This window comes from Narcine bancroftii, chromosome 1, assembly GCF_036971445.1.
Source record: "Narcine bancroftii isolate sNarBan1 chromosome 1, sNarBan1.hap1, whole genome shotgun sequence".
Taxonomy (NCBI): Eukaryota; Metazoa; Chordata; class Chondrichthyes; order Torpediniformes; family Narcinidae; genus Narcine; species Narcine bancroftii.
Window position 1 is genome coordinate 93,300,687 of NC_091469.1, and position 23,973 is coordinate 93,324,659.

The 23,973-nt window shown below is 40.0% G+C and overlaps 1 protein-coding gene and 1 long non-coding RNA gene across 5 annotated transcripts in view; one reads left to right on the plus strand and one right to left on the minus strand.

Moving 5' to 3' along the window:
- Window positions 1-23,973, minus strand: part of brinp1 (bone morphogenetic protein/retinoic acid inducible neural-specific 1) — a 578,248-nt gene that overhangs the window by 56,782 nt on the left and 497,493 nt on the right. For all 4 annotated transcript variants that reach the window (XM_069932740.1, XM_069932734.1, XM_069932730.1 and 1 more), the window contains one exon: window positions 21,502-21,671. In XM_069932740.1, coding sequence (XP_069788841.1) covers window positions 21,502-21,671 — 170 coding nt within the window. The remainder of the gene's footprint in view (window positions 1-21,501; window positions 21,672-23,973) is intronic.
- Window positions 1,752-5,405, plus strand: LOC138740445 (uncharacterized). The gene is made up of 3 exons (XR_011342924.1): window positions 1,752-2,284; window positions 4,565-4,627; window positions 4,775-5,405. It is a non-coding gene; the product is annotated as an uncharacterized lncRNA (long non-coding RNA).

A 23,973-nucleotide genomic window follows, 5' to 3' on the forward strand; every position in this document is an offset into this window, starting at 1 on the left:
AATAATATTATTACATGACAGGGATGATAAGCAAATATATTCATCAATAACTATTTAAATACTGATTAAAAGTATCTGAGACCACTGATTATGGTTAATGGTTTGTTCCCTCAAAAATAATGCTCGATAAAATAGGGATATTGAAGTTGAAATCAAATAAAGACTTGTTTTAATATATCAACTGTCAAGTTACTTTTAGGATGTTTCAAACTGACAATGCATTTTATGTGCATTCAGTGTGTAATTAAGCTTTCCATGCACAAATTGGACCAGTGACTTGGGTTCAAATCCGGCACTGCCTGTCAAGAGTTTGTATGTTCCATCTATGTCTGCATGTGTTTCCTCTGGATCCTCTGGTTTCCTCCCATCCTTGAAAACATATGGGACTGGAGGTTAATTGGGGTATTTTGGCAGCAAGGGCTCGTGAGTTAGAAGAGCCTATTAATGTGTTATATGTCTAAATGAAAAATTTAAAAAAAACAACAATTTGTGGCTATATCCATGCTCCCTCTACCACATTTATCCTTCCTTATCTTCTCCACTGCCCAGAGCATAAATTCAAGCCCATGATCTTGTTCCATGAACTTATCAATATTCTTGGTATTATTGAAAATATTTTAAAAACATGGATTTAATTCATCAACAGATGACATTTCTACCACGAACCACTATTTCCCTAAGAACTTTTTGATGATAAATAGGAAACACTCCTGCTGTGTGGATCGATATCATTATTGCATGAAATTCTGGTCACCTCACTAAAGGAACAATTTCAGTAAGACTGGAAGAGTGCAGAGAAGTTTGACAAGGATGATGCCAGGATGAGGAACTTGTTGAAACCATCATTATCAATGATCTGGATGATGATGTGATAAATTGCATCATCAAGATTGCTGATTACACAAAGATGAGAGGCATTGTGGAGAGCAAGGAAGACTTTTGAATCTTGAAGAGGAACCTGGACCAGCTGGAAAAAAAATAATGCAGAAAATTGTGAGGTGATGTGCTTTGAAAGGACAAACCGAGAAGAGACATACACGTTAAATGGTAGGGCACTGAGGGATGCAGTAGAACATAGGGACCTGGGAATACAAATACATTGTTTTCTGAGAGTGACATCAGAGGTAGATAAGGTTGTAAAGAGTGTTTTGGGCATAATGGCCTTCATAAATCAAAGTATTGAGTATAGGAGTTGGGATGTTATGATAAAGCTGTAGAAAACATTGGTGAGACCATATTTGGAGTAGTGTGTGCAGTTTTAGTCATCTAACTACAGGAAAGATATCAATAAAAGAAATTGTATAGAGAAGGTTCTGAATCAGAATCGGAATCAGAATTTATTGTCATGAACAAATCATGTGGCAGCATCATAATTCAATTTAAATCATCTGTGATGTTTAAATGTTTATATTACAGCCAATCTTACAACATTACTATAAAAAAGAAAACATAACTGCATGAGAAGTAAGGCCATGTCCGTGGTTCATTGATTCTTCAGGAATCTGATGGCAGCAGGAAAGAAGCTGTCCCTGTGCCACTGAATGCTCGTCTTTAGGCTCCTGTACCTTTCTCCCGATGGTAGCAGAGTGAAGGGGGCATAGCCTGGGTGGTGGGGGTCGTTGAGGACAGAGGCTGATTTTTTAAGACATCACCTCATGTAGGACTGGGACATGATCATCACGTCTGTGCACCACAATGAATTGATGATGACACAAACACCACCTCCTCTGTTTTTTTTTCAAAATGGTGATGTTTGGTCAGCATGATGGAGGGTGTAGCCCTTGGGCTTAAGCTCTATGTCCAAATGTCTGCATTTAGCCATGCTTCCACAAAGCACATCATAATGATGACCCTGATGACTCGCTGATGTTGAAGTCTGGCCTGAAGTTCATTAAGTTTGTTCTTCATGGATTGTACATTGGCCAGGAGTATGGTAGGGAGCAGAAGCCTCAGTTCCCAGCATCTCAGCTTGACTTCTAGCCCCACTTTGAGTCCAGGTGGCTGGGTCTTCTTAACTTGGCCCATGAGTCCACTGCTGGTAGTTCCCACAGTGTTTAAATTGTCTGTGCGCTGTCCCTTCAAATCGTCTGTGATGTTTAAATGTGCTGAGTGTCTGCAGTCTGTGACTCCTGCAAAGATTAAAGGGTCTGACCGCTGGCTGTTTAAAACTCCCATGGTGTTGTTGTTGTACTTGTGTGAGCTGTTTGAAGGTCCTTTCCGATGGAAACTACTGATTGTTCGAATTCCAAGGTCTGCCAGCGATCTTAGGACAATGATGTTTCAGGTAAGTTTGATTTTATGTTTCTCATTTTTTGTTTTATTTCTATAAGTTCTGAATGGAAATATTTGATTATTCCCGTCTGAGTTTTTTTAGCAAAGAGTCACCGCTGTAAGGTGACATTTTGAGGAGATTTACCAGGATGTTGCCTGAACTTCAGGAACTGAGTTAAAGGAAATGTTTAAATAAGTCTGTAGTTTGTTCCCAGGAGTGTAGATTTGATAGAGGTATTTAAAATATTGAGGGGTATGGAGAGAGTACATCTAGGTAGGCTATATCCACTGAGGGTAGATGAGATACAAAGCAGACGATATGGGTTAAAGGTGAAAGGGAATGGTTTAAGGGGAACTTCACAGAGAGAATAGTAGGAGTGTGGAACGAGCTATTAGCTGAAGTGGTGAATGCAGGCTCAATTTTAACATTTCATATGATTTTGCAGGTACATGGATGGGAGGGATATGGAGGGTTTTGGACTGCGTGCATCAGAAAGACTAGATAGAAAAATAGATTGGCACAGACTAGAATGTCAGAAGGGCTGCAATGTTCTATGGTTCTAACTGAGTTATAGGAGAAATCTGAACAGATTTAGATTTTATTCCCTGGGGTGTCAGAGGATGAGAGGAGATTTGGTAGAGGTATATAAAATTACAACGGGTGTCAATAAATGCAAGCAGGCTTTTTCCACTGAGGTTAGGTGAGACAAGAACGAGGGGACATGGATTAAGAGTGAAAGGTGAAATGTTTGAGGGGAACATTTGGGGGACTTTATACAGAGAATGGTAGGAGTATGGGATGAGCTGCCAGCTGAAGTGGTAAATGGGGGCACAATTTTGACAGTTAGGGAACATTTGGATAGATACATAGATGGGAGGAGTGTAAAGGTCTGTGGTCTGAGTGCAGATCAATGCGATTAGGCATTATAATAGTTTGTCACAGACAAGATGGGCTAAAGGGCCTGTTTATGTGCTGCAGTGTTCTCTCAATCTAAAAGCAAATTAATTAGCCAATAGTAATCCTTCAGTGCTTCTGCCCAAAAATAGCAATTAAAAAAAAATTTAGACATGCAGCACGGTAACAGGCCCTTTTGGTCTACAAGCCCTTGCTGCCCAATTGACCTACAACGCCTGAACATTTTTGAACAGTGGGAGGAAATGAGTGCACCCAGATGAACCCCATGCAGATGTGGGAGGACTTACAAACTTCTTACAGAGAGCACTGGTTTCGAACCCCGGTTACTGCTGCTGTAACAGTGCTAACCACTACACTAATCGTTGCACCCTTAAATTTTGTTCACCCACAAAATCATGTCGTAGTTTAGAACATAGAACAATACAGCACTGTTTAGGCCATTTGGCCCTCAATGTTGTATAATGTAAATCAGTTTGAGACATTACAGAGAGTTCTGATGTGTTGATATGTCAATAGTTTTATACCAAGAGCATCAGTTGCCATGATCTTTTTAGTTCCAGTGGTTGTTGGTACATGCCTTCAAACATTCCTACCATGCTGACTCAGAGGAGAATTTTGTTATCCGATGTTTAATAAACTGATTGTTCCATTTATCATCAATCTCATTGGACAGGATATTTTCACTTTGCTAACACAGCCAGCAACAAGTCTTTCTCAAACTTGTAATTTCAAAATCTCACAAGCATGCATTTGTCACAGGAAGGGCAAATAAAAGTCAAACCCACGAAACTTAGGTACATTTTTCAAATCTTTATTTCTCCAATTTATTCCTGACTTCAATGCTACAGTTTCATGTAACTGTAACCCTCTTCAAATGATAACCAAATAAGTACCAACTCATACGATCACAAGAGTAGAAGTAAGCTAATTGGCCCATTGAGTCTGCTCCACCATTCTATCATGAGCTGATCTATCCTCCCACTCAGCCCCACTCCCTAGCCTTCTCCCCATTACCCTTGATGCCCTGACTAATCAAGTACTTGTCAATCTCTGCCTTAAATACACCCAAGGTCCTCCCTTCCACAGGCAAAAAAAAATCCACAGACTCATGACCTTCTGGCTAAAGAAATTTCTCTGCATCTGTTTTAAATTGACACATTTTTATCCTGTGGTGCCCTCTTGTCCTGGATTCCCCTTCCGTGTGAAACAGCCTTGCCACATCTACTCTGTGCAGGCATTTCAGCATTCAAAATATCACTATGTGGTCCCCTCTGATCTTTCTGTACTCCAACAAGTCGTCCAAGAGCGAATAAATGCTCCTTATATGCTAACCCTTTCATTCTTAGTATCATTCTAGTAAATCTTTTCTCAAATAAGGCACCCAAAACTGTACACAGTGCTCTAAGTGTGGTCTCAGACATCGTGGAAGACCTTTATGAGGTGAGCAATACATATTTTTTATTGCAAACACCCAGTTTGAAATGCTCTGTTTTGTCTTCATTCACATCATGAATTTCACCTGCATCAAGAATGAACTAACATTTCTTCTGTCTTTTTGCCCTTTCCTTTTTTGTAACTGTTGCCAAGGAGGCTTCGCTTGAACAGGGATTCATTCAATCAATCCTTGACATGACAGAATTTGGATGGCACTGAGCCAGACTTAAAGAGAAGGCAGACAACTAAATCAAGTAAATTGCCGTTGTCCATTTTGAGCCCTCCAGTGCAATTCAGCATCTGAAATTCATGTATTTGCAGTCTGGAAGCTTCACAATTGTGCATCTGTTGCATTGGGATTAATCAACTAAAATTGTGTTGTGAAAACAAAAATAACTGAAGCAATGTAGATTCAAGAGCAAAAATAAATTCCTGGACACTGAAGGGCAATTATTTCAACAAGCAACACTCAAACACAAGCTTCACTTACTAACATTGATTGCGTTTCATAGCAATTCGCCATTACTGAAGTGCTTTGGGGCATTCTCAGGCACAAGGTGAAGCTATAATTTTCACCTGCCCCTCACTTTCTTTCTCAAACCACTTAGATGCTTTTGAAAGCAAATGCCTGTTGATTGAAAATGGTATTTGCTCTTTGGTTGGATGACATAATCTTGCATATCAATATTTGATGCATGGAGATGTGGTTTGATTATCAAGATACATGTGCCTGCCTTGAAACAACCTGTTTTTGTTACCAAAATAAAGACAAATTGCAAATGTGGCTCAGTGCCAAATGTCCTGAACCAGAGTGAAACCGGCTGTGCAACTCCTGATGCTTCACTATAATTCTGATGTAATCACAAAGTACATATCCAGCCAATACACTGGACAACACATTATTTTAAAAGGTTTGCTTCCTGAAAAAGAAATGGGGGATTATGATAGACAACTTCAGACTGAACACAAAGATCATTTCAGATCTACTGTTTCAAATAGGAAGTACGAGAAACATTAATCTAATTTATTTTAAATTTAACATGTTGCATAATGATGCTGAGCCAAACTCTCAGGTCGACTGCACATGTTGCACAACAAATGTGATGAACCCAAGACTTATCCTGGTCATCAATTTTACAACTGAAGTAGAGCTCATAGGCTTTCTGAATAAGTGCAGTGATGCTGCGTCCTTGAGCCTTAAGCATATACTTGGCACAAATGTTACAGAATGTATTGTAACTGTGGTGACATTGACTAGATATTTCTGCTGTAATGAATCTTTCTGAAGACAATAAATGTTATTTTTATGCACTCTTACTATGCTATTACCTGAAGAGCATGTGCATCAACATGCTTTCAATCTATAATCAGTGGAATGTACAGCATCTGGATGAACTGTGGATTTTTCAGGAGGCTGAGGTAGTAATAGAGAAGAGATACAGGGAGGTAGTCACCCCAAATAGACAGGACACAGATAACCGGGTGACTATCCGAGGTGGAAAAAATAGGACACAGGTAGTGCAGAATACCTCTGTTGACGTTCCCACTGACAATAGGTATACCATTTTGGATACTGTTGGTGGGACGATCTACTAAGTACAAGTCTAGGTGGTCAAATGTCTGGCACAGAGGCTGGCAACTTGGCTCAGAAGAGAAGGACTGAGAAGAACAAAACCTTAATAATAGGGGACTCATTAGTTAGGAAGGTGGACAAGAAGTTCATTGGAATGTATTGAGACTCCAGGTTGGTGTGCTTCCTCCCAGGTGCCACGGTCAGGGATGTTTTGGATCAATTTCACAGTGTTCTGGAAGAGGAGGGGGAGCAGCTAGATGTTGTGGTCCATGTGGGGACCAGAACATAGATAGGAGTAGAGATGAGGTCCTCAAGAGAGAACTTAGGGAGTTAGGAAGGAAGTTAAAAGGTAGGGTCTTAAGGGTAGTAATCTTTGGATTGCTGCCTGTGCCATGCACTAGACAGGGTACAAATAAGGAGTTATGGCTGATGAATGTATGGCTGAAGAATTGGTGCAAGGGGCAGGACTTCAGATTCCTAGATCATTAGGATCATTTCTGAGGAAGGTCAGATCTTCACAGAGGGATGGGCTGCACTTGAACTGGAAGGGTACCAATATCCTGGCAGGACAAAGTGCTGCTCAATAGGAATACAGTAAAAATGATATTAGTAGAGGGTCTAAGGGCACTGTACTTAAATGCACATAGCATTCGAAAGAAAGTAGACGAATTGGTTGTACAAATTCATTTTAGAAAACATGTCATTGTAGCCATTACTGAAACATGACTCAATGAGGCATGCGATTGGGAGCTCAATATCTAAGGGTACACAGTGTATAGGAAAAATAGGCAGGTTGGAAGAGGTGAAGGTGTGGCTCTGATGGTAAGTAATGATATTAATTCAATATAAAGAAGGGGCATAGGGTCAGAAGCAGAGGAATCATTATGGGTTGAATTAAGAAATGACAAGGGTAAAAAGACAACATTAGCAGATATATACAGGCCCCCAAACAGCAACTGGGAAGTGGACTATGAGTTACAGCTGCAAATAGAAAGGGCATGTCACAAGGATAATGTCAAAATAATTATGGGGGATTTTAACATGACAGGAAGGGCAGGAAATTACTGGATCCCAGGAGAGAGTTTGTAGAAAGCTTAAGAATCCGCAGTTCTGGATTGGGTGTGGCACTAGTGAGACCTCATTTAGAGTGCTGTGTGCAGTTTTGGGCCCCCTATCTTAGAAAGGATGTGATGTTATTGGAGAGAGTGCAGAGGAGATTTACTAGGATGATTCCTGGAATACAATGGCAAATGTATGAGGAACATTTGGCAGCTCTTGGATTGTATTCAATTTCAAACTTGGAAACGTTTTGACAGAGTGGATGAAAATAAGGTGTTTCCCTTGGTGGGTGAATCAAGGACAAAGGGTCTTAAAATTACAAGTTATCCATTTAAAACTGAGGTGAGAAAAAATACTTCTTGAGTCAGAGGGTCATGGATTTGTGGAATTATTGGCACATACAGCAGTGGAAACCCAATCACTGATAGAGTTTAAGCAGGAGATTGATAAGTATCTAATTGGTTGGGGCATAATGGATATGGGGAAATGGCTGGCAATTGTAACATGAGGGGGAACTTCTTTACTCAGAGAGTGGTGGCTATGTGGAATGAGTTTCCAGAAGTAGTGGTGACAGGGTCCATTTTGTTATTTAAGGAAAAATTGGAAAGGTATATGGATGGGAAGGGAATGGAGAGTTATGGCCAGGGTGCAGGTAGGTGGGACGAGAAGAGAGTACTTAGTTCAGTGTGGACTAGAAGGGTCAAAATGGCCTGTTTCCATGCTGTAATTGTTATATGGTACAGTTCACCTTAGGATCGTAGAACAGACTTGATGTCCCATGGGCTACTTCTGTTCCTTTATCTTGTGACCTTGTGTGATGTGAGCTGCTGTTATAGCCTATCTGCATGCCAAGGCCCAAGTCAACATTTGCATAGCACCTGCAGTGAGTGCATCCTCAAGCCTGCTTGGACAGACCAAAACAGATGGCTTTGTGGGCAATATATTAGCAGACTTAAAATATAACAGGAAATCATAGAAATAGGTGAAATCTTAAATACATGTGATAAGAACATCTTGATATGATTTTTGTGATCAGTAGTCCAAAATCCATAAAATACTTCCAGAAGCCAAATCTTTGCTGTCTAGTGTAATAAGTTCTTATTATGTTACTCTTTCTCTCAAGGTATAGTAAAGCACTTTATATATCCATAAAGCTGAAAAAACAAAATCCCAATATCAGCGTTTGGAGGAGCTTTTCAACTGATGTAATGTTTGTTAATCAAAAGATGCTGCGATTATTTTCCTGGTATGGCAAAAAAAAACATGATCTATCTCAGCAGATGCCAAACAATACAGGTACACAGGAAATTGGCTGGTGGATTAACCACTTTTGCTGCATCAGGAGAGAAAGGGATTTCAATTAAAAATGGAGCAAGCATCAATTGTTGGCTGCACTTACCTTACAAGTGACAGAAGGGGAATCAATTGCAAAATGAATTCAGCAGATGAGGATGGTGCAAGGTGGGTCAAGATCACCTTACACCTCTCGGATCTTAGTCCTAATCCAGTGGGAAATTTTCCTTCCTCAGGCATGAGCATCAAGTTTGAATGCAGTATCGCACGGATATATATTGCTTGATTAGAATTCATTGACGATGCTCGCCATGGCAGAGGGTCTAGAATAGGAGGGCACAATTTCAGGATTGAAGGGCATCAACTTAGAATAGAAATGGGTAGGAATTTCTTCAGCCGGGGGTGGTAAATCTGTGGAATTTGTTGCCACAGGCAGTTGTGGAGGACAGGTGTATTTAAGAGGGAGATTGATGAGTTCTTGATTAGCCAGGGCATTAAAGGCTATGGGACTGACAGTGGGGCTGAGAGGGAAAATGTATCAGCTCATGATTGAATGGTGAGGTAGACTTGATGGGCTGAATAGCCTATTTCTGCTCCTGGATCTTGTGGTCTAACATTAATTAGCATCTCCAAAGCTGCCTCAGATGTATGATATATATATATATATCTTTTTAAATGTAGACATATACCACAATAACAGGCTATTTTGGGCCATGAATCATTGTCGCCCAATTAACCTAGGACCCCAGTACATTTCGAATGGTGGGAGGAAACTGGAACCCCTAAGGAAAACCCACCAGATAGGGAGAGAATGTACAAACTCCTTACAGACAGCATGGAATTCAAATCCCTGTCCTAATCCCTGGTGCTGTAAAGGCACTGCACTAACCGCTATGCCAACCATGCTGCCCCAATGCGTGCAGTGAAATACTGTATTGATTGGCTAGTCTTAAAATTAGGTAAAGTAAAGAATATAACTAAGAGATTTATTTCACTGGCCCTAATGAAGCCCCCCATTAAAACACATAATTACAATGTGGAGTAAAATTAATGGTCAAATTGGGGACAAGGTTGGAGGGGTGGGGATCTTTCACCAAAAACATCCCTGGCTCAAAATAATGTTAATTCCATTCACATTTGATAATAAAATCCTGGAAATTTGGTCCCAGAGAGGAGTCAAGTGTATTGAGGATTGTTATGAGGAGGGACGACTTATGACATTTGAGCAAATTAGGAATAAATTTGGAGGTTTAAATACATCATTTATTTCTGTTATCTTCAGTTAAGATCTTATTTAAGGGACATTAGCCTTACCGCAGGGTAGTGAAATAAAGACTCTGGTTTGAAAAGAGAGCACAAGAACATTAATTTCAAAAATGTACCCTTATTACAAGTGGGAACTCCTAAACCAGGGCTTGATAAATCAAGACAAAGGTGGGAATTAGATTTGAGTATAGAAATTAATCCATTCTGCTGGTCTGACATGTCAGGACACCATGATTAACACAATTTATGTAAGGCATTGGGCTGGTGCAATACAACATCTTGCATCAACTATACCTTACTCCACAAAAGTTACATACATTGAATTTGGAAATATCAAACCAATGTTTTTGATGCGATCAATAAATAAATACTTTCTTGCATTCAACATGGTAATGCCCCAAAGTGAGGTCTTTCTGGGAAAATTTGCATAATCTCTTGGGGGGAAAAAATACTGGAATTCAATATCCTCATGAAAATGAATTATTTTTATTGACGACATTAGAAGACATAAGACCTAAAATTAGGCTGTCAAAATGTCAATTAAAATTTGTTAATCTTGCATTATCAGTGGCCAGGAAATGCATAGCAGTAACTTGGAAATCTGATTCCCAACTAGGTTTAGCCGACTAGAAGTTAGAAATGCATATGTGTTCCCCTGGAGAAAATCACCTATAACCTCAGATGCATTTTCAAGAATATGAAATTCATACTTAAGGTACATTGGTGTAAATCTTTAATGATCCCCCCCTCCTGTCTCTTACCCCTGGTGCTTACAGTAGGTTATTTGTTCCTTGATGGGAGTGGGGTTTATCCTAGGTAAAGTCAATATTTTCTTTTTCTTTTCTACTTTTTCTTCTTTTCTTCTTTCTTGTTTCTTGGGGGATGGGAGGGCTCCTCTTATTTTGTTCTTCTTTCTCTCTATTATCTTTTTCTCCCTTTGGTTCAACATGGACATTGAATTTGCATTTTTGTAGTATTATTGTAATTTTTCTTTCTTTGTAATAATTGAATCGCATGTTGACTCTTTTCTTCACTTTCTTTAATATCGACATGTGGATCGATATTTGTATTTTTTTTAATATCATGGATATTGATGTTTTACTTTTTGATTATTTTTCATTTTGACTGCATATTGATTGAAAATTCTTAAAATAAAATATTCAAAAAAAGAGATTTATCTTAGCATTAAGAATTAAAGGAATTTAGCTCATTTACATCCACAGATTATTGTTGCAACTTATACCCCAGTTTTTTTTATCCTTCCACAGGAAATTGCTGCATATTTCCTTGTTGACAAAAAGTCAAAAGGAAAAATAAACAATTATATTCTTGCATTGCTACTATTCATACCTACTACCAAAGCAGAATAACCTCATCTCAAAGAATATTTGAATAATAAAGTGATTTTTCTTTTGTTTATATGCCTTCACTTCGATCCTGAGATAGATAATATACAACCTGGCAATGTGAAATGCTTCTATTATTGAACTAAAAATGTCTTCACTTTCTATGGCATCTAAGACTCTATGGAAAAATTGTTTTTTTTTAAATAATATCATTGATCTTTTCCTTGATGATATGTTCTATTTCTGAATGAATCACAAATGGTTTAGAATTTGGGTGCTGAATGCCAAAAAAAACAAAACACTTGGGTTGCTTTTCTCAATGGGACTACTGAACGACTGGGTAAAAGTATCAGCAAGTACATTATTAAACTTTCAGAGCTGATGATCCCAAACTTATTTTGCCAAAGGCAACTGGTTGTAGTTGGTGGATGTGCCATCCTAATGTAGAAAAGGGGAAGGTAATCACACAAAGAATCATACAGTCACAGAGACATATAGTGTGGAAACAAGTCTTTTGGCCCAACTTGAAGATGCCAACCAAAATGTCCCACCTTCACTATTCTCACCTACCTGTGTCTGGTCCATATCCCTCTAAAGCCTTCCCATCAATGTAATAATCAATTTTTAAAAATATTTAACATTGCAATAGTACCTGCCTGAATCACCTTTTACAGTGGCCAGTTCCACACAGCCACCACCCTCTGTGTAAAAGAGATTACCTCTCAGATTTTCTCCTTCTCACCTTAAACCTATTGCTTTTGGTTACCAATTCACTTACATTGGGCAAAAGACTATGTTCACCTGATCTAGTCCTCCCTTGAAGGGAGTTTTGACATCAGGGAGCTGAAGCTGTAACGTTTGAGTTTGCTTCATGTGTGATTCGGTCTTCTCCAATGATAAGAATTAATTTCAATCCACTTGCCACTTTCCATTTCTATTTATTAATATTTTCACCATGCCACATCATGTGGTTATCAGAATAATTTTGCAATTCATTTTGACTACTTCACACATAAATCAATTTTATTATATGCTGGAGGGAACAAGGAAAGATAACAAAAAAAGTTATATTGCATTATATAACTCTTGTCACTCTGGCTAAGCTGTATGAAGAAATGGATTAGTTACTTCAAAAAGAATTGCTATTTATGCCCATAAGGCTTTGGAAAGAAGAACATGATAAAAATTAATAATTTTCTTTTTGTACCTTCCCAGTTTTATTTACCCTACACTTGGTGGGAATGTGATTCTTCCAGGCACTGACTTCAATGGAAGTCATTGTAAAATCTCCTGTGTTGCAGCAATGCAAGGCTACAAACTATTACAGTGACCACAAACATTTCTTTTGAAACTCGAAAAAAATTTTTTTTGCAAATAAATCTCGGTTTTTGGAGTTAACATTTTTAAAATTCTGCTTAAAGGTTTAAATCTGAATTTCAAAGACAATTATTTGATTTACTTAGCAATGAATGATCAACTCTCCTTAGTAGTTTTCCATGTGGGAATCATGAGCTGAGGGAGAATAACAGAGCTCTTCAGGAATATATGGAAACATACTGCAGCAGACTTGTTGGAGAGAGATTCAGAGGATATGCATCCATTTTGATGCTTTTGAAACATTGCTCTTTTTTTTCAGTTTCAATAGTTGGTAGTGTTCTGGCTTGGCAGAATGGTTGAAGAGCACTGGTTAGAGTCTTCCTCTGACAGAGTAAATCAGTGCAACATCTAAACATCCTACATGGAAAAATGTGAAGCAGTCATAGGCTCATACAGCACAGAAAAAAAAGGCCTTCAACCCACAGTACACACTGATCTTCAATTACTTACTAACGCAAATATGACACCAATTCCACTTTATTCTCTCACATTCCAATCAATGGCTCCCAGGTTCTACCTCTCACCTACCTGTGTCTGGTCCATATCCCTCTAAAGCCTTCCCATCAATGTAATAATCAATTTTTAAAAATATTTAACATTGCAATAGTAACCAGTTTACACTGGTTAATTGACCTAACATTCTGCATGCCTTTAAGAGGTGGGAGAAAAACAGGACCACTTAGCAGTAACTCTTTGTCACAAAGACAACTTCACTGAATGTCATGATCAAACCCAGGCCACTGGAGCTGTGAGTCAAGTCAAGTCACCATTATTTATCGTTCATTCCATGATAGCACAGTAAAGGCGTGAGAGTGTTTCTCCAGGACCACAGAACATATTTGCACACACACACACACACACACACACACACACACACACACACACACACACACACACACACACACACACACACACACACACATATATATATATATAAAAGTTAGAATAGAAGTTAAACACGTTAAAATAATAAAATGTCAAGACATATACAACAAAAGTGCATGGTATACCATAAGCATATATTATTCTGGGAATTTAGGAGCATGATGGGCTTGGGGGGAAAAACAACTGTTGCCCAATCTGAACGGAAGGGCCTGAGGTGCTCCTATCAGATGGCAGAAGGGAGAACAGTTTACATGAGGGATGTGTGGGTCTTGCAGTCTGAGGTGGTGCAGCTTCCAAACCAGGTGGTGAGGTAGTTGCACAGACTGTAGTAAGGATGGAGGGTGTGATATGAACTTTGCTCAGCCTTCACAGGAAGTAGAGGCACTGTTGGGTTTTCTTGTCTATGGAGCTGGTGTGAAGGGACCAGATGAGGTTCTCCAGCAAGTGCACTCCAAGGAACTTAATACTCTTTACACCATCAATGGTCAAGCCATCGATAGTCAACAGAGTATGTTACCCCGGGTCCTCCTGAAGATGGCAACCATCTCTTTTGTTTTATTAATGTTCAGATATGGGTTGTTGCTTCTGCACCAGTCCATTAGCAACTGCACCTCATCTCTGTATGCTGATATTCTTACTAATCAGGTCCACCATAGTCGGGTCATCAACGAACTTGATGATGTGGGTCAAGCTGTTTTATTAGCTGCACAGATGTGGGTAAGCAGAGTGAACAGCAGTGGACTAAGCACATAGCCCTGAGGACCCCATATGCTCTATATGATGGCTTTGGAACTGCTGTTACTGATCTGGACTGTTTGATGTCTCCCAAAAGGAAGTCAAGAATCCAATTGCAGAAGGAGATCCAGCAGGCTCAACATCCTTATCAGATACTGAAGTATGACTGTGTTGAATGCTGAACTAAAGTCAATGAACAGCATTCAAACATATGTCCTTTTTTCCAGGTGGGTGACGACTAGATGGCATCATCTGTAGAGCGGTTGGATCTGTATGCGAACAGCCGGGGGTCCAGTGATGGGAGCAGCAAAAACTCGATGTGCCCCATGACAAGCCTCTTGAAGCACATGAGTGTGACAGGGCAGTAGTCATTGCGGCACGACACAGACTACTTCTTCAGCATGGGGGCAATGTAGTGGCTTAGAAGCACATTGTGAACACGGAGCTTCTCAGGGAGATGTTAAAGATGTTGGTGAGAATATCTGCTAGCTGAGCTGCACATCCCCTGAGCACTCTGCCAGGAATGTTATCCAGTCCAGCAGCTTTCCTTGGGTTGACCATGTCTAAAGCTTTCTCCTCATCGGCCATTGCAAGACACAGCACCTGATCAATTGGAGAAGAGGTGGTCTTCTTCACCACCGTGTAGTTTTTTTTTGCCTCAAAATGTGCATAGAAGTTGTTCAATGCATCTAGGAGGGAAGTATTACCAGCACAGGAAGATGGCATAGTCTTGTGCTTGGTGATATCTTGGATGCTCTTCTACATGTGTCATGTGTCCTTGCTGTCCAGGAAACGACAATGAATGCTTTGCTTCCCTGAAAGCTTTAGACAGCTTGGCTCTTGCAATAGCTATGTATACCTTGTTGGTAGCAGCTCTATCAGCTTTTCCACTGTGTCTGAGACCAGCAAGGCAAAAAGCAAAGTCAATTCACCAACTGGATCCGCAACCTTGTAAATCTACCCCACTTAATGAGTGCAGAGTCTGGCCACAGATCTTAGCCATCTCTTTGCCTCCAACTGACTAATTGAATTTGTCCCACAATTTATTTTTTTTGCTTTGGTTAATGACTGCCTCCATTGTTTATCAGGAACTCAGCTAAGTAGTTCCCTTGATGTTAGCATTGCCCATCAGTATGTGGCAGATGGTGACATATTGTTTCAGTTTCCAGAGTTATGAGCATGACCCCCAAGAATTAAGAATTATGAAGTTTTACAATGAGGAAACAGGCCATTCAGCCTAACTTGTCCATGCTGATTGAGTTGCTTACCTGAGCTAGTCCCATTTGCCTATGATCAATCTCTGCAAACATTTCTTATCCATAAATCTTTCCAAATGTCTTTTAAACATTACAATGGTATCTATATCTACTATTTTCACTGGAAGCTTGTTCAATTTACACACATCCCCCTGTGTGAAGAAGTTTTTCCCTGAGATCTATTTTGAATCTTTCCCCATTCATATGAAATCTATGCCCACTACTTCTCCGACCCTGTGAAAAAGACTATGACTCTATATTTTATGTATGGCCCTCATTAACCTTTTTATGGTCCTCCCTCAGCCTCCTATGGCCACCAGTCCTGTTAACATTGTTGTGAATAATTTCTGCATCCTTAATAATATTTTCATTACATCTAGGTAATAAAACAGTACATGATATTCTGAGTATGGTCTTACCAACATCTTGTACGGTGGTAATATGACATCCCTGCTCCTGCATTCATTCCCCTCACCAATGAAGGACAGTTTGCCAAACACCTTCATCACTATGCATACATGTGTCACTAATTTTATTAAACTACTGTATGCACTTGTACATATAATTGTATTTTATGTTCCCAATTGTCCCAACAACTACCCACAGATTTTAGAACCCACTTACTCACTTGGAGCATTTCATAGTGGTAATTAACTGCCCATCTGCACATGACAGAACTATGACTGATGTTAAAAAAATTAACAGCTTGAAATAATTCAAGAAGAAAAAGGTTGAATTTTCATCATATTTTTCTGAGCCCCATTGCAATGAAGGTATCTCCAATTACACTGGTCAACAATTTTTTTCAAAAGATTTGCTTCTTGAGAAAAAAATTGGGGATTATGATAGATAACTTGAAGTTGAACATAAAGATGATTTCAGATTTGCTGTAACACATAGGAAGTTTGAGAAACATTAAATGAACTTTTAATTGCATGTCTAATTGCATATCCCGCTTCGGAATCCCGGCACATTTGACTAGGGACCAAGATGCACAGTTCACTTTCACCCTATGAAGAGAGTTGGTCTGCCTGCTCGGCAATAAACTGCACCACACGACAACCTACCACCCCCAGTCGTATGGCCTGGTCGAATGTTTCCACAGGCACCTCAAATCGGCCCTTATGACACAATTGACCAGCCCCAATTGGTGGACGAACTACCCTGGGTCCTTATCGGGATCCAAATGGCCCCGAAGGAGGACCCCCAGGTATCATCAGCTGAGATGGTGTATGGTTCCACCCTCACACTTCCAGGTGAAATCCTTCCAGCAACAGGTGATCAGGAGTCAGACGGCGCCACGATGCTCGAACAGCTCCGCAACAAGTTAGGTAGACTCGCCCCACCCCCACCTTCCCACCATGGTCAGAGCCCCTCCTCCATACCCAAAGACTTAAAGTGTTCATCCGCAGGGATGCCCACCTCCCACCCATACAACGACCTTATGAGGGCCCTTACAAGGTAATCCGAAATAACTTTGGACATTGGAGGTAGGGAGGAACTTTTCATCATTGACCATTTGAAACCAGCCCACCTGGATTTAAGCCAACTGATTTCACCCCCACTGGTGAATATTAAAGGTCCCTCAAAGTATGGACACTCACGCTGGTTCTGGGGGGAAGGTGCACATAATTGATGGACAGGTGAACCAGCTTTGTGTGTCATGCACGCATCAGCGGAGCAGCTGCATCAAACCTGGCTCCGTGCATTTGTCTCCTCCAGCAGAGGCTCCAGTCACACGGACACAGCTTCTGGCCTAGGGTCGGGACCTCTGAGGGACTTAAAATGCAGCATAGGAAAGTAAAATAAACTTTCAAGTGAAGACGAGTCCACCAACTTCTGATCTCTTTGGTTAACTTCATTAGCGCTCCGCTACACTATATCTACCAAAACAAAGTTATATTTTCATGATCAGCAGGCCAAAAACCATAAAATACGCCGATAAGTGTTGAGGAAGCAAAATTTTAGATGTGCAGTCGTCGTCGTCGTCGCCTCCTCCTCCTCCTCCTCGAGGTACTCCTTCTGAGTGCTTCCAAAGGACTCAAGATTCCTCAACCTACGCAAAATTCCTTCTTCTTTCTGTGTAGTCATGGGACAGGAACTCCCAAGAGTCATGGCGTGTTGCGTTTTTATAAGGAGGCTTTGCCTCTAATCACTGAATCTTTTTCTTCTGTCTATCTGATATTCTTTACTACAAGTTCAGACTTTCTGTTGCCTTAATTTTGAGGATATTGGTTTGTAAGAGGACACTGACTTTAGTTTTGACAAGAGTTTGAGTAGACAGTATTGGAAGTATCTTTCCATGCCATGAGGTGTTAACTGCTTTTACTACAACATATTTTCATCTTGACATGTACTTTGAGCCTTATGTCAGCTCTCAAGATATTCCCATCAACTCTATTTGCCAGTAATTGCTCTCCAATTTATTCTTACATGCATGCCTACATGCATGCCCATTAACTCCTGATTCATTGATTCATTCACTGTCACCTAAACTAGGGGTAATTTGATGAGAGTCAATGAATCAAACATCCCAAGACATCTTGTGGGAGGACACCGGAGCAACAGAGGGAGATCTACATACAAGTAGGACACAGGACTACAGTTCAGCATTGAAACTTTGGTCATTGGAACTAAGGGAGAGCTGGAATACCTGCAGCACAATTGCCAGGCCCTTGAGCAATCCCACCACTCTTTGAAAGGAAAAGATTTGTCTCACAAAAGATATAGTTGTCATTTTGGACCTAGTTTTATTGCATTTCTATCAAATTTTCCGAGTTTCTAATTGGTTATACGCAATGTGCTACAAATATGCCCTTCATGTGGCTCTTGGGGTTTCACAATCCAGAAGCATAAGGAGAAAGTCTGAGAAGAAAGTCCAGCAAATTATTAAAAACTCACCTGATAGGCCTGGGGATATCAAAGGTAACAACCCAAGAAGGCTTAAAACGTGACATCTATGTGTTTGAGCAGTGATGCTGATGCACATTATTTCCCACAAGTGAAAGATATTCACCAGGAAGTAACACTGTAAACTCTGCAAATTAATTCTGAATCCCCCTTGCAAACAGAACCCTATCACCAATGACTCTCTCACCACAATAACCTCCGTTGCTCTGATGTTCCAATAAGTGCCACAGATGCTAAACTTTCCTTTCTATCCCATATACTGAGTGATCTTTACAAGCACACACGGTGATTATTCATATGTTACAACTTTTCAGTCAACTCATTCTCAAGGTTTTAGAAAGTCATGCAAGCTAAAAGATTGAGACATACAAGGTGTGAAGATACAGAACTTCACAGTTTTGAAAGCCTCTTTCAACTCATCTCTATTTTTGTCTGTCGACTTGCAATTATTTAAAGAATTGGATTACATGGGACGAATTACATTGTGAATTATGGAGGAAAACATTCTGCTTCTGCCAGTTACAGTTCTCTGGATAATTTGATCTGCTACACAGATTGACATTCTTTTGACTTCAGTGACTGAGTTTACTCCCAAAAGTACCCAACCAAATTACTGGTGAATCTGGGTCATAACCACAAGGATTTCAAGTGTGGCAGTACAGTGTTACAGGACATCATATATATGCAAGTAAAAGCATCTGAATGTTGAAAACATTTAGCACACAAGTTAGCATCTGCGGAGGGAGAAACAGGGTTAACATTTCAGGTCAATGATCTTCCATTTTGTCACACCAAGTATCAGAGTTGATAAGGCTCAGGAAAACTGAGAAGGGATGTGATGATTTTACTGCAGGCTCTGAAATTTTTCATTTTAACACGAATAGAAATCTTCTTTTAAATAATCTACAAACTGATCTCCCACATGACTGGGGATTATATAATTTGCCACAGAGTAACATAGTTTAGCTGTGATCAGACTCTGGGTTCTCAGTATTATCCAAGACTTTCATTGCTTCACCATTGACAGTCATATCATACTGTTCCCAAATAAATTCATGATATCTTTCAGTTTATTGGCAATCCTCAACAAATTATGATTCATAGGCACCTGTAGTGTAAGGATATTAGACACAAATCCCTTCCACGTTGTGAATCAGTTCCTCAAGTCCCTGAATGAAAAAAAACCCTTCTGAGCTAAGCTAATATATGTGCAAGATCATACTCTCTCTCTCTCTCTCTTTCTCTCTCTCTCTCTCTCTTTCTCTCTCTCTCTCTCTCTCTCTCTTTCTCTCTCTCTCTCTCTCTCTCTCTCTCTCTCTCTCTCTCTCTCTCTGTCCTTCTCTCCCCCCACTCTCCCCCCTTTTCACTATTTTTTTCTTCCCATTATTGCTCAGAGAATGGTGGGCATGATTGGGGAGGCATATGTATTGTACAAGATTGTATTTTTTACCTAGTTTTTAACACGACCTTCAGAAATACCATGTTAATGACAACAACCAGTGATCTGAATGATCTTGCAATATAAGCACACATGGAATTATTACAAGCTTGAAGTATTGAAGAAATTCAAGTGTTCTGAATATCAGTTTGATGGCATGTACTAAAGTGAATGGAAACCCTGCAATTATAATCCTCAAGACTATGCATGGGGGTAGTAATTCAATGAGAGTCAAAATACTAATTGGTATGGCTTAATTTAAAAAAATTGCACCATTCCGGTGCTTCCATACTGGCAGGGCTACTGCTGGTGTGGACCCATGGAGAGCGGGCAGCTGAGTCACAGCACTCCTCCACAGGGTCCAACCGCCAGGTCCTAATGCCAACTCCCTCACACAGCCTTTGAACGGCCTGTTGAAGTAGGAGGTGTTTTTATTAAAAATCCTGCGACTGTGGGGTCTGTGCCAAAGATGGTGGCACCTGCGCTGGTTATGGCCCTGTTAAAGTTTTGTGCCTTTCAATCTTAGAACAAATTTCAGGGCCACAACATTACAAAGAGTACCACTTTACTTAATACACAGGCCTGTGGGAGGTCCATCATCTCCGTAGAGCAATGGTTCTCAACCTTTTTCTTTCCACTCACATACCACGTTAAGCAATCCCTTACTAGTCACAGAGAACCTATGGCAAAGGGAATTCTGAAAGTGATACGTAAATGAAAAGAAAAAGGTTGAGAACCACTGCCATAGAGGATCAAAGAGATCCCCAAACATGCAAATGGTTGTCTCCCATGTGAAAAGCAATACCCTATCAGCATCAGCTACATACTATTTATCTGTAAATTGTGTAATTTTCTAAACCAACCGCAGAGATATATCCCCTTTTCCCCTGGCATTGTTCTTGCGAGACAGATGATCTGGGGAATTGAGGCTGGTGGAAATTTACTAGCTAAGATGGGGTTGCCTGGCAACACAAGTCATCGGGCCCCTCACTTCTCCAAAATAATTAAAATTGATCAATCTACATTAGTCTACACTAGGCAGACCCTTACTTCCACACCTCTTTCCCCCATCCCACCCCCACCACCCACCCACAGCACTTAGAAGAAGTAGAGGTGATGCTGCTACAGGATGATGATGATGGCAGTGGACCAGCTTGCAAGCTGAAGGACCCTCACAGGCCACGAGCTGCTGACAATTTGTGGTCATAGGGCCCACACAGGCTGCAGGCTATTGGAGTCTGGCTCTTAGATATCGGAAACTGGATTCGAGAAGGTCCTGAGGGCAAGATGGGCTCTCAAAGGCCCTCAGGTGCTGAAGGTTTCCTGGGTATATTGGAGGTTTAGATCTGGAGCTTAGATTGTCAATGGATAGAACAGGGGTCTGTGCGGCTGCAGAAGCTGTAGGAGCACTGGAGGCGAATCCATTGATACTCTGAAGGGTGTCTCTTTTGCTTTTCTTTCTCTTACTGCATGAGGGGGCGAGCAATACTAATGGTGACTGTCTGCCTTAACACAAACTATAGTAAATTTCATTTACTACATTTATTACATTAAACAGAATCTTGAATTAACCATTTTTTAAAAATCTGCTCTGTTCCTTGGACTTAAATCTGTCAGAATTTGTAATAAACAGCCAATTATAACCATTATACTATATACTTCATTCAATCCTGGAGTACAGCCATTGCCGTGGGCATCACCCAAAGACTTGTTTGCATTATTAAAGACTGTGTGTGAAATACCTTGATTGCTCCAGTAGAGATTTGTATTTCATGAAGTCTTCGCATGGTGCCGTCACGATCGATGAAATATGAAGAGGCAAGCTGATGAAGGGCCTCCACACTCTGACTGGCATTAGTTGACTTTCCATCTAACTTCCTTTTGTCCATGTACATGGTAAGTGCTTCTTCTCCTGCAGAGAGAAGAAATATTGAAAGACACAGAAATTCCCAAATAAGCATGGACAGCACATGAACCTTCTTGAATTTCATGTGATGGGAACCATCCAATTATTGCATCAACTGTTTATTTTAGCAATCTGAAAGTAAATCATCTATAAGTGATGGTTGAGGAGCTGTTTCCTGATAACGATAAATCGTCTCTCCAAAAATATATACATCTATTGAATTTGTGTAAGTCAACTGTCGTGATGTTCAAAGTACTTCTAAATCATTGCAAGTACCAGGTAGGCAGATATCCTTGTCTGGAATAACACGTAAGCCAAGTCACTTGACAGTCATCAGTCTCCTTCTTGTTACAAAACATTCTCTTAATAAGCTTGAATATGCAGTAATAACACAAATGCACATAATTCTCATTCTGCAGAAACAGAGGTAAGTCTCTCCCCATCCCATCTGAACTTCAGTCATATCAGCAAGCTTGACTGACCCAAGCGTGTGCTCAGAATATTTCCTGCTGAGCAAATGAACCAGTGACTTAAAGAATAATAGAGACCATTTCATGTCAGCTTTTTTGAAGCTATCCACATGATTGCATTCCCTCTCATTTCCTCTATGAAATGCAAAGTGACATTTTCTTCTTTCTAAAATCGTCACCATTGATTTTCTTTTTACTTCTCTTTAATATTACACAATCCAAATCATGAAAACTTGCTATGCAGTAGATATTTTCCTTAACTTCCTTAACTGTTGGATTTTCTTTTAGAAGTTATCTTAAATCTGTATTCTTTGGCTATTGACATACCTTACAAAATATACCGGTTCAATTTGTTTAGGGGACAATGAAAATATAATTTAGTTTTTATTGAATAAGAGTGGTCAGAATGGTACAGCAACAAAATAATTCAGCAGGCTTAGATATTTAAGTCTTAGCTTATTCTTCAGATTCACCCATTGAAATCTTTTAGAATGTACAGTGAGCACATTCAGGAAGCTAAGACTTAAATCTGTGGTTACATGATCCTCCCACCACTTTCCCAGTGTACTCACATTTTAAAATACATGCCACTCAAAATATTGCTCTGGTCCTACTTGTTCTCAGAGGTATGTTGACTCAGATGATAACTCCCATCAATCTCTGCTAAAAGGCTCTGCCATGTCTTATTCGAGCATCTTAATTGTTTCAGTATGAGCGTCACCACTGAATCGAGTGCCCCTTCAATTTGCTTGCGCAGGTCATTTCATTTCTATAGTCAATGTGCACATTGAATGAATAGATTGTGCAGATGAAGTTTTGTCCAAACATTTCTTGGCCTCAAGATGGGTAGGAGGAAAGGGATGCGTCCTAAATGAGCAAGTGATCTAATGATGCAGAATGCTTGTTCAAGCAGTTTGATTAGCCTCGAGAAATATGGAATGTGACCAAGAGCTGAAGTAGTTCACAAGAGATTTGCAAATGATTACGATATCTCTCTCTCTCACACACACTCACACACACACACACACACACACACACACACACACACACACACACACACACACACACACACACACACACACACACACACACACACACACACACACACACACACACACACACAAAACAGCATGGGACAAGACAATATTCCACCAGCATAGACTTAAAAGGGGTGGCACAGATAGCATAGCGGTTTGCGCAATGCTGTTACAGAGAAAGCAATTGGGACTGGGGTTTTAATCCCATGTTCTCTGCCCCTTTGTGTGGTGGACCTCATTTTACTGTCCAGTTAACCTTTATGTCCTGCTTCCTGTGTTGATTGGCAGTTTCTTGATCCAAAGGACACCCTTGATTTAAAACATTCTGCCTTGTTTACAGTGAAGTGGCTCACTTTTAATTCCACCATTAGATCAACACTCAGATTAGTGACAGCTTTAAAAGTCAGGATATCTGCTATATCTTGGAGTGAAACATTCAGGTAGAAATAACAATACCTTTATGACTTGTAAACCTTAGGCAGAAAATTATGGAATTCATATTGGCAGCAAATTCATTATGAACTCTGCAGAAAGGAAAATAGTCATGAATCTGCACTTGAAAACCTGTAGATTTCAAAACATCTAAATCCAGGAACTTCTATTTCATCTTTCAGTTGATACATCTTGTTTACATTTTATTATCTTGGTCAGTGAGCAAGTTACATTTTGAGCCTTCAATATTTAGACAAAAAAAAACAAGATAAGCAGAAAAGGTGTTGTCTCTTATGAGATTCTGTGTTCAGACATGTCGCATGGTAACAAGCAATTCTGAATCACAAGCCATGCCACCCAATTAATCTA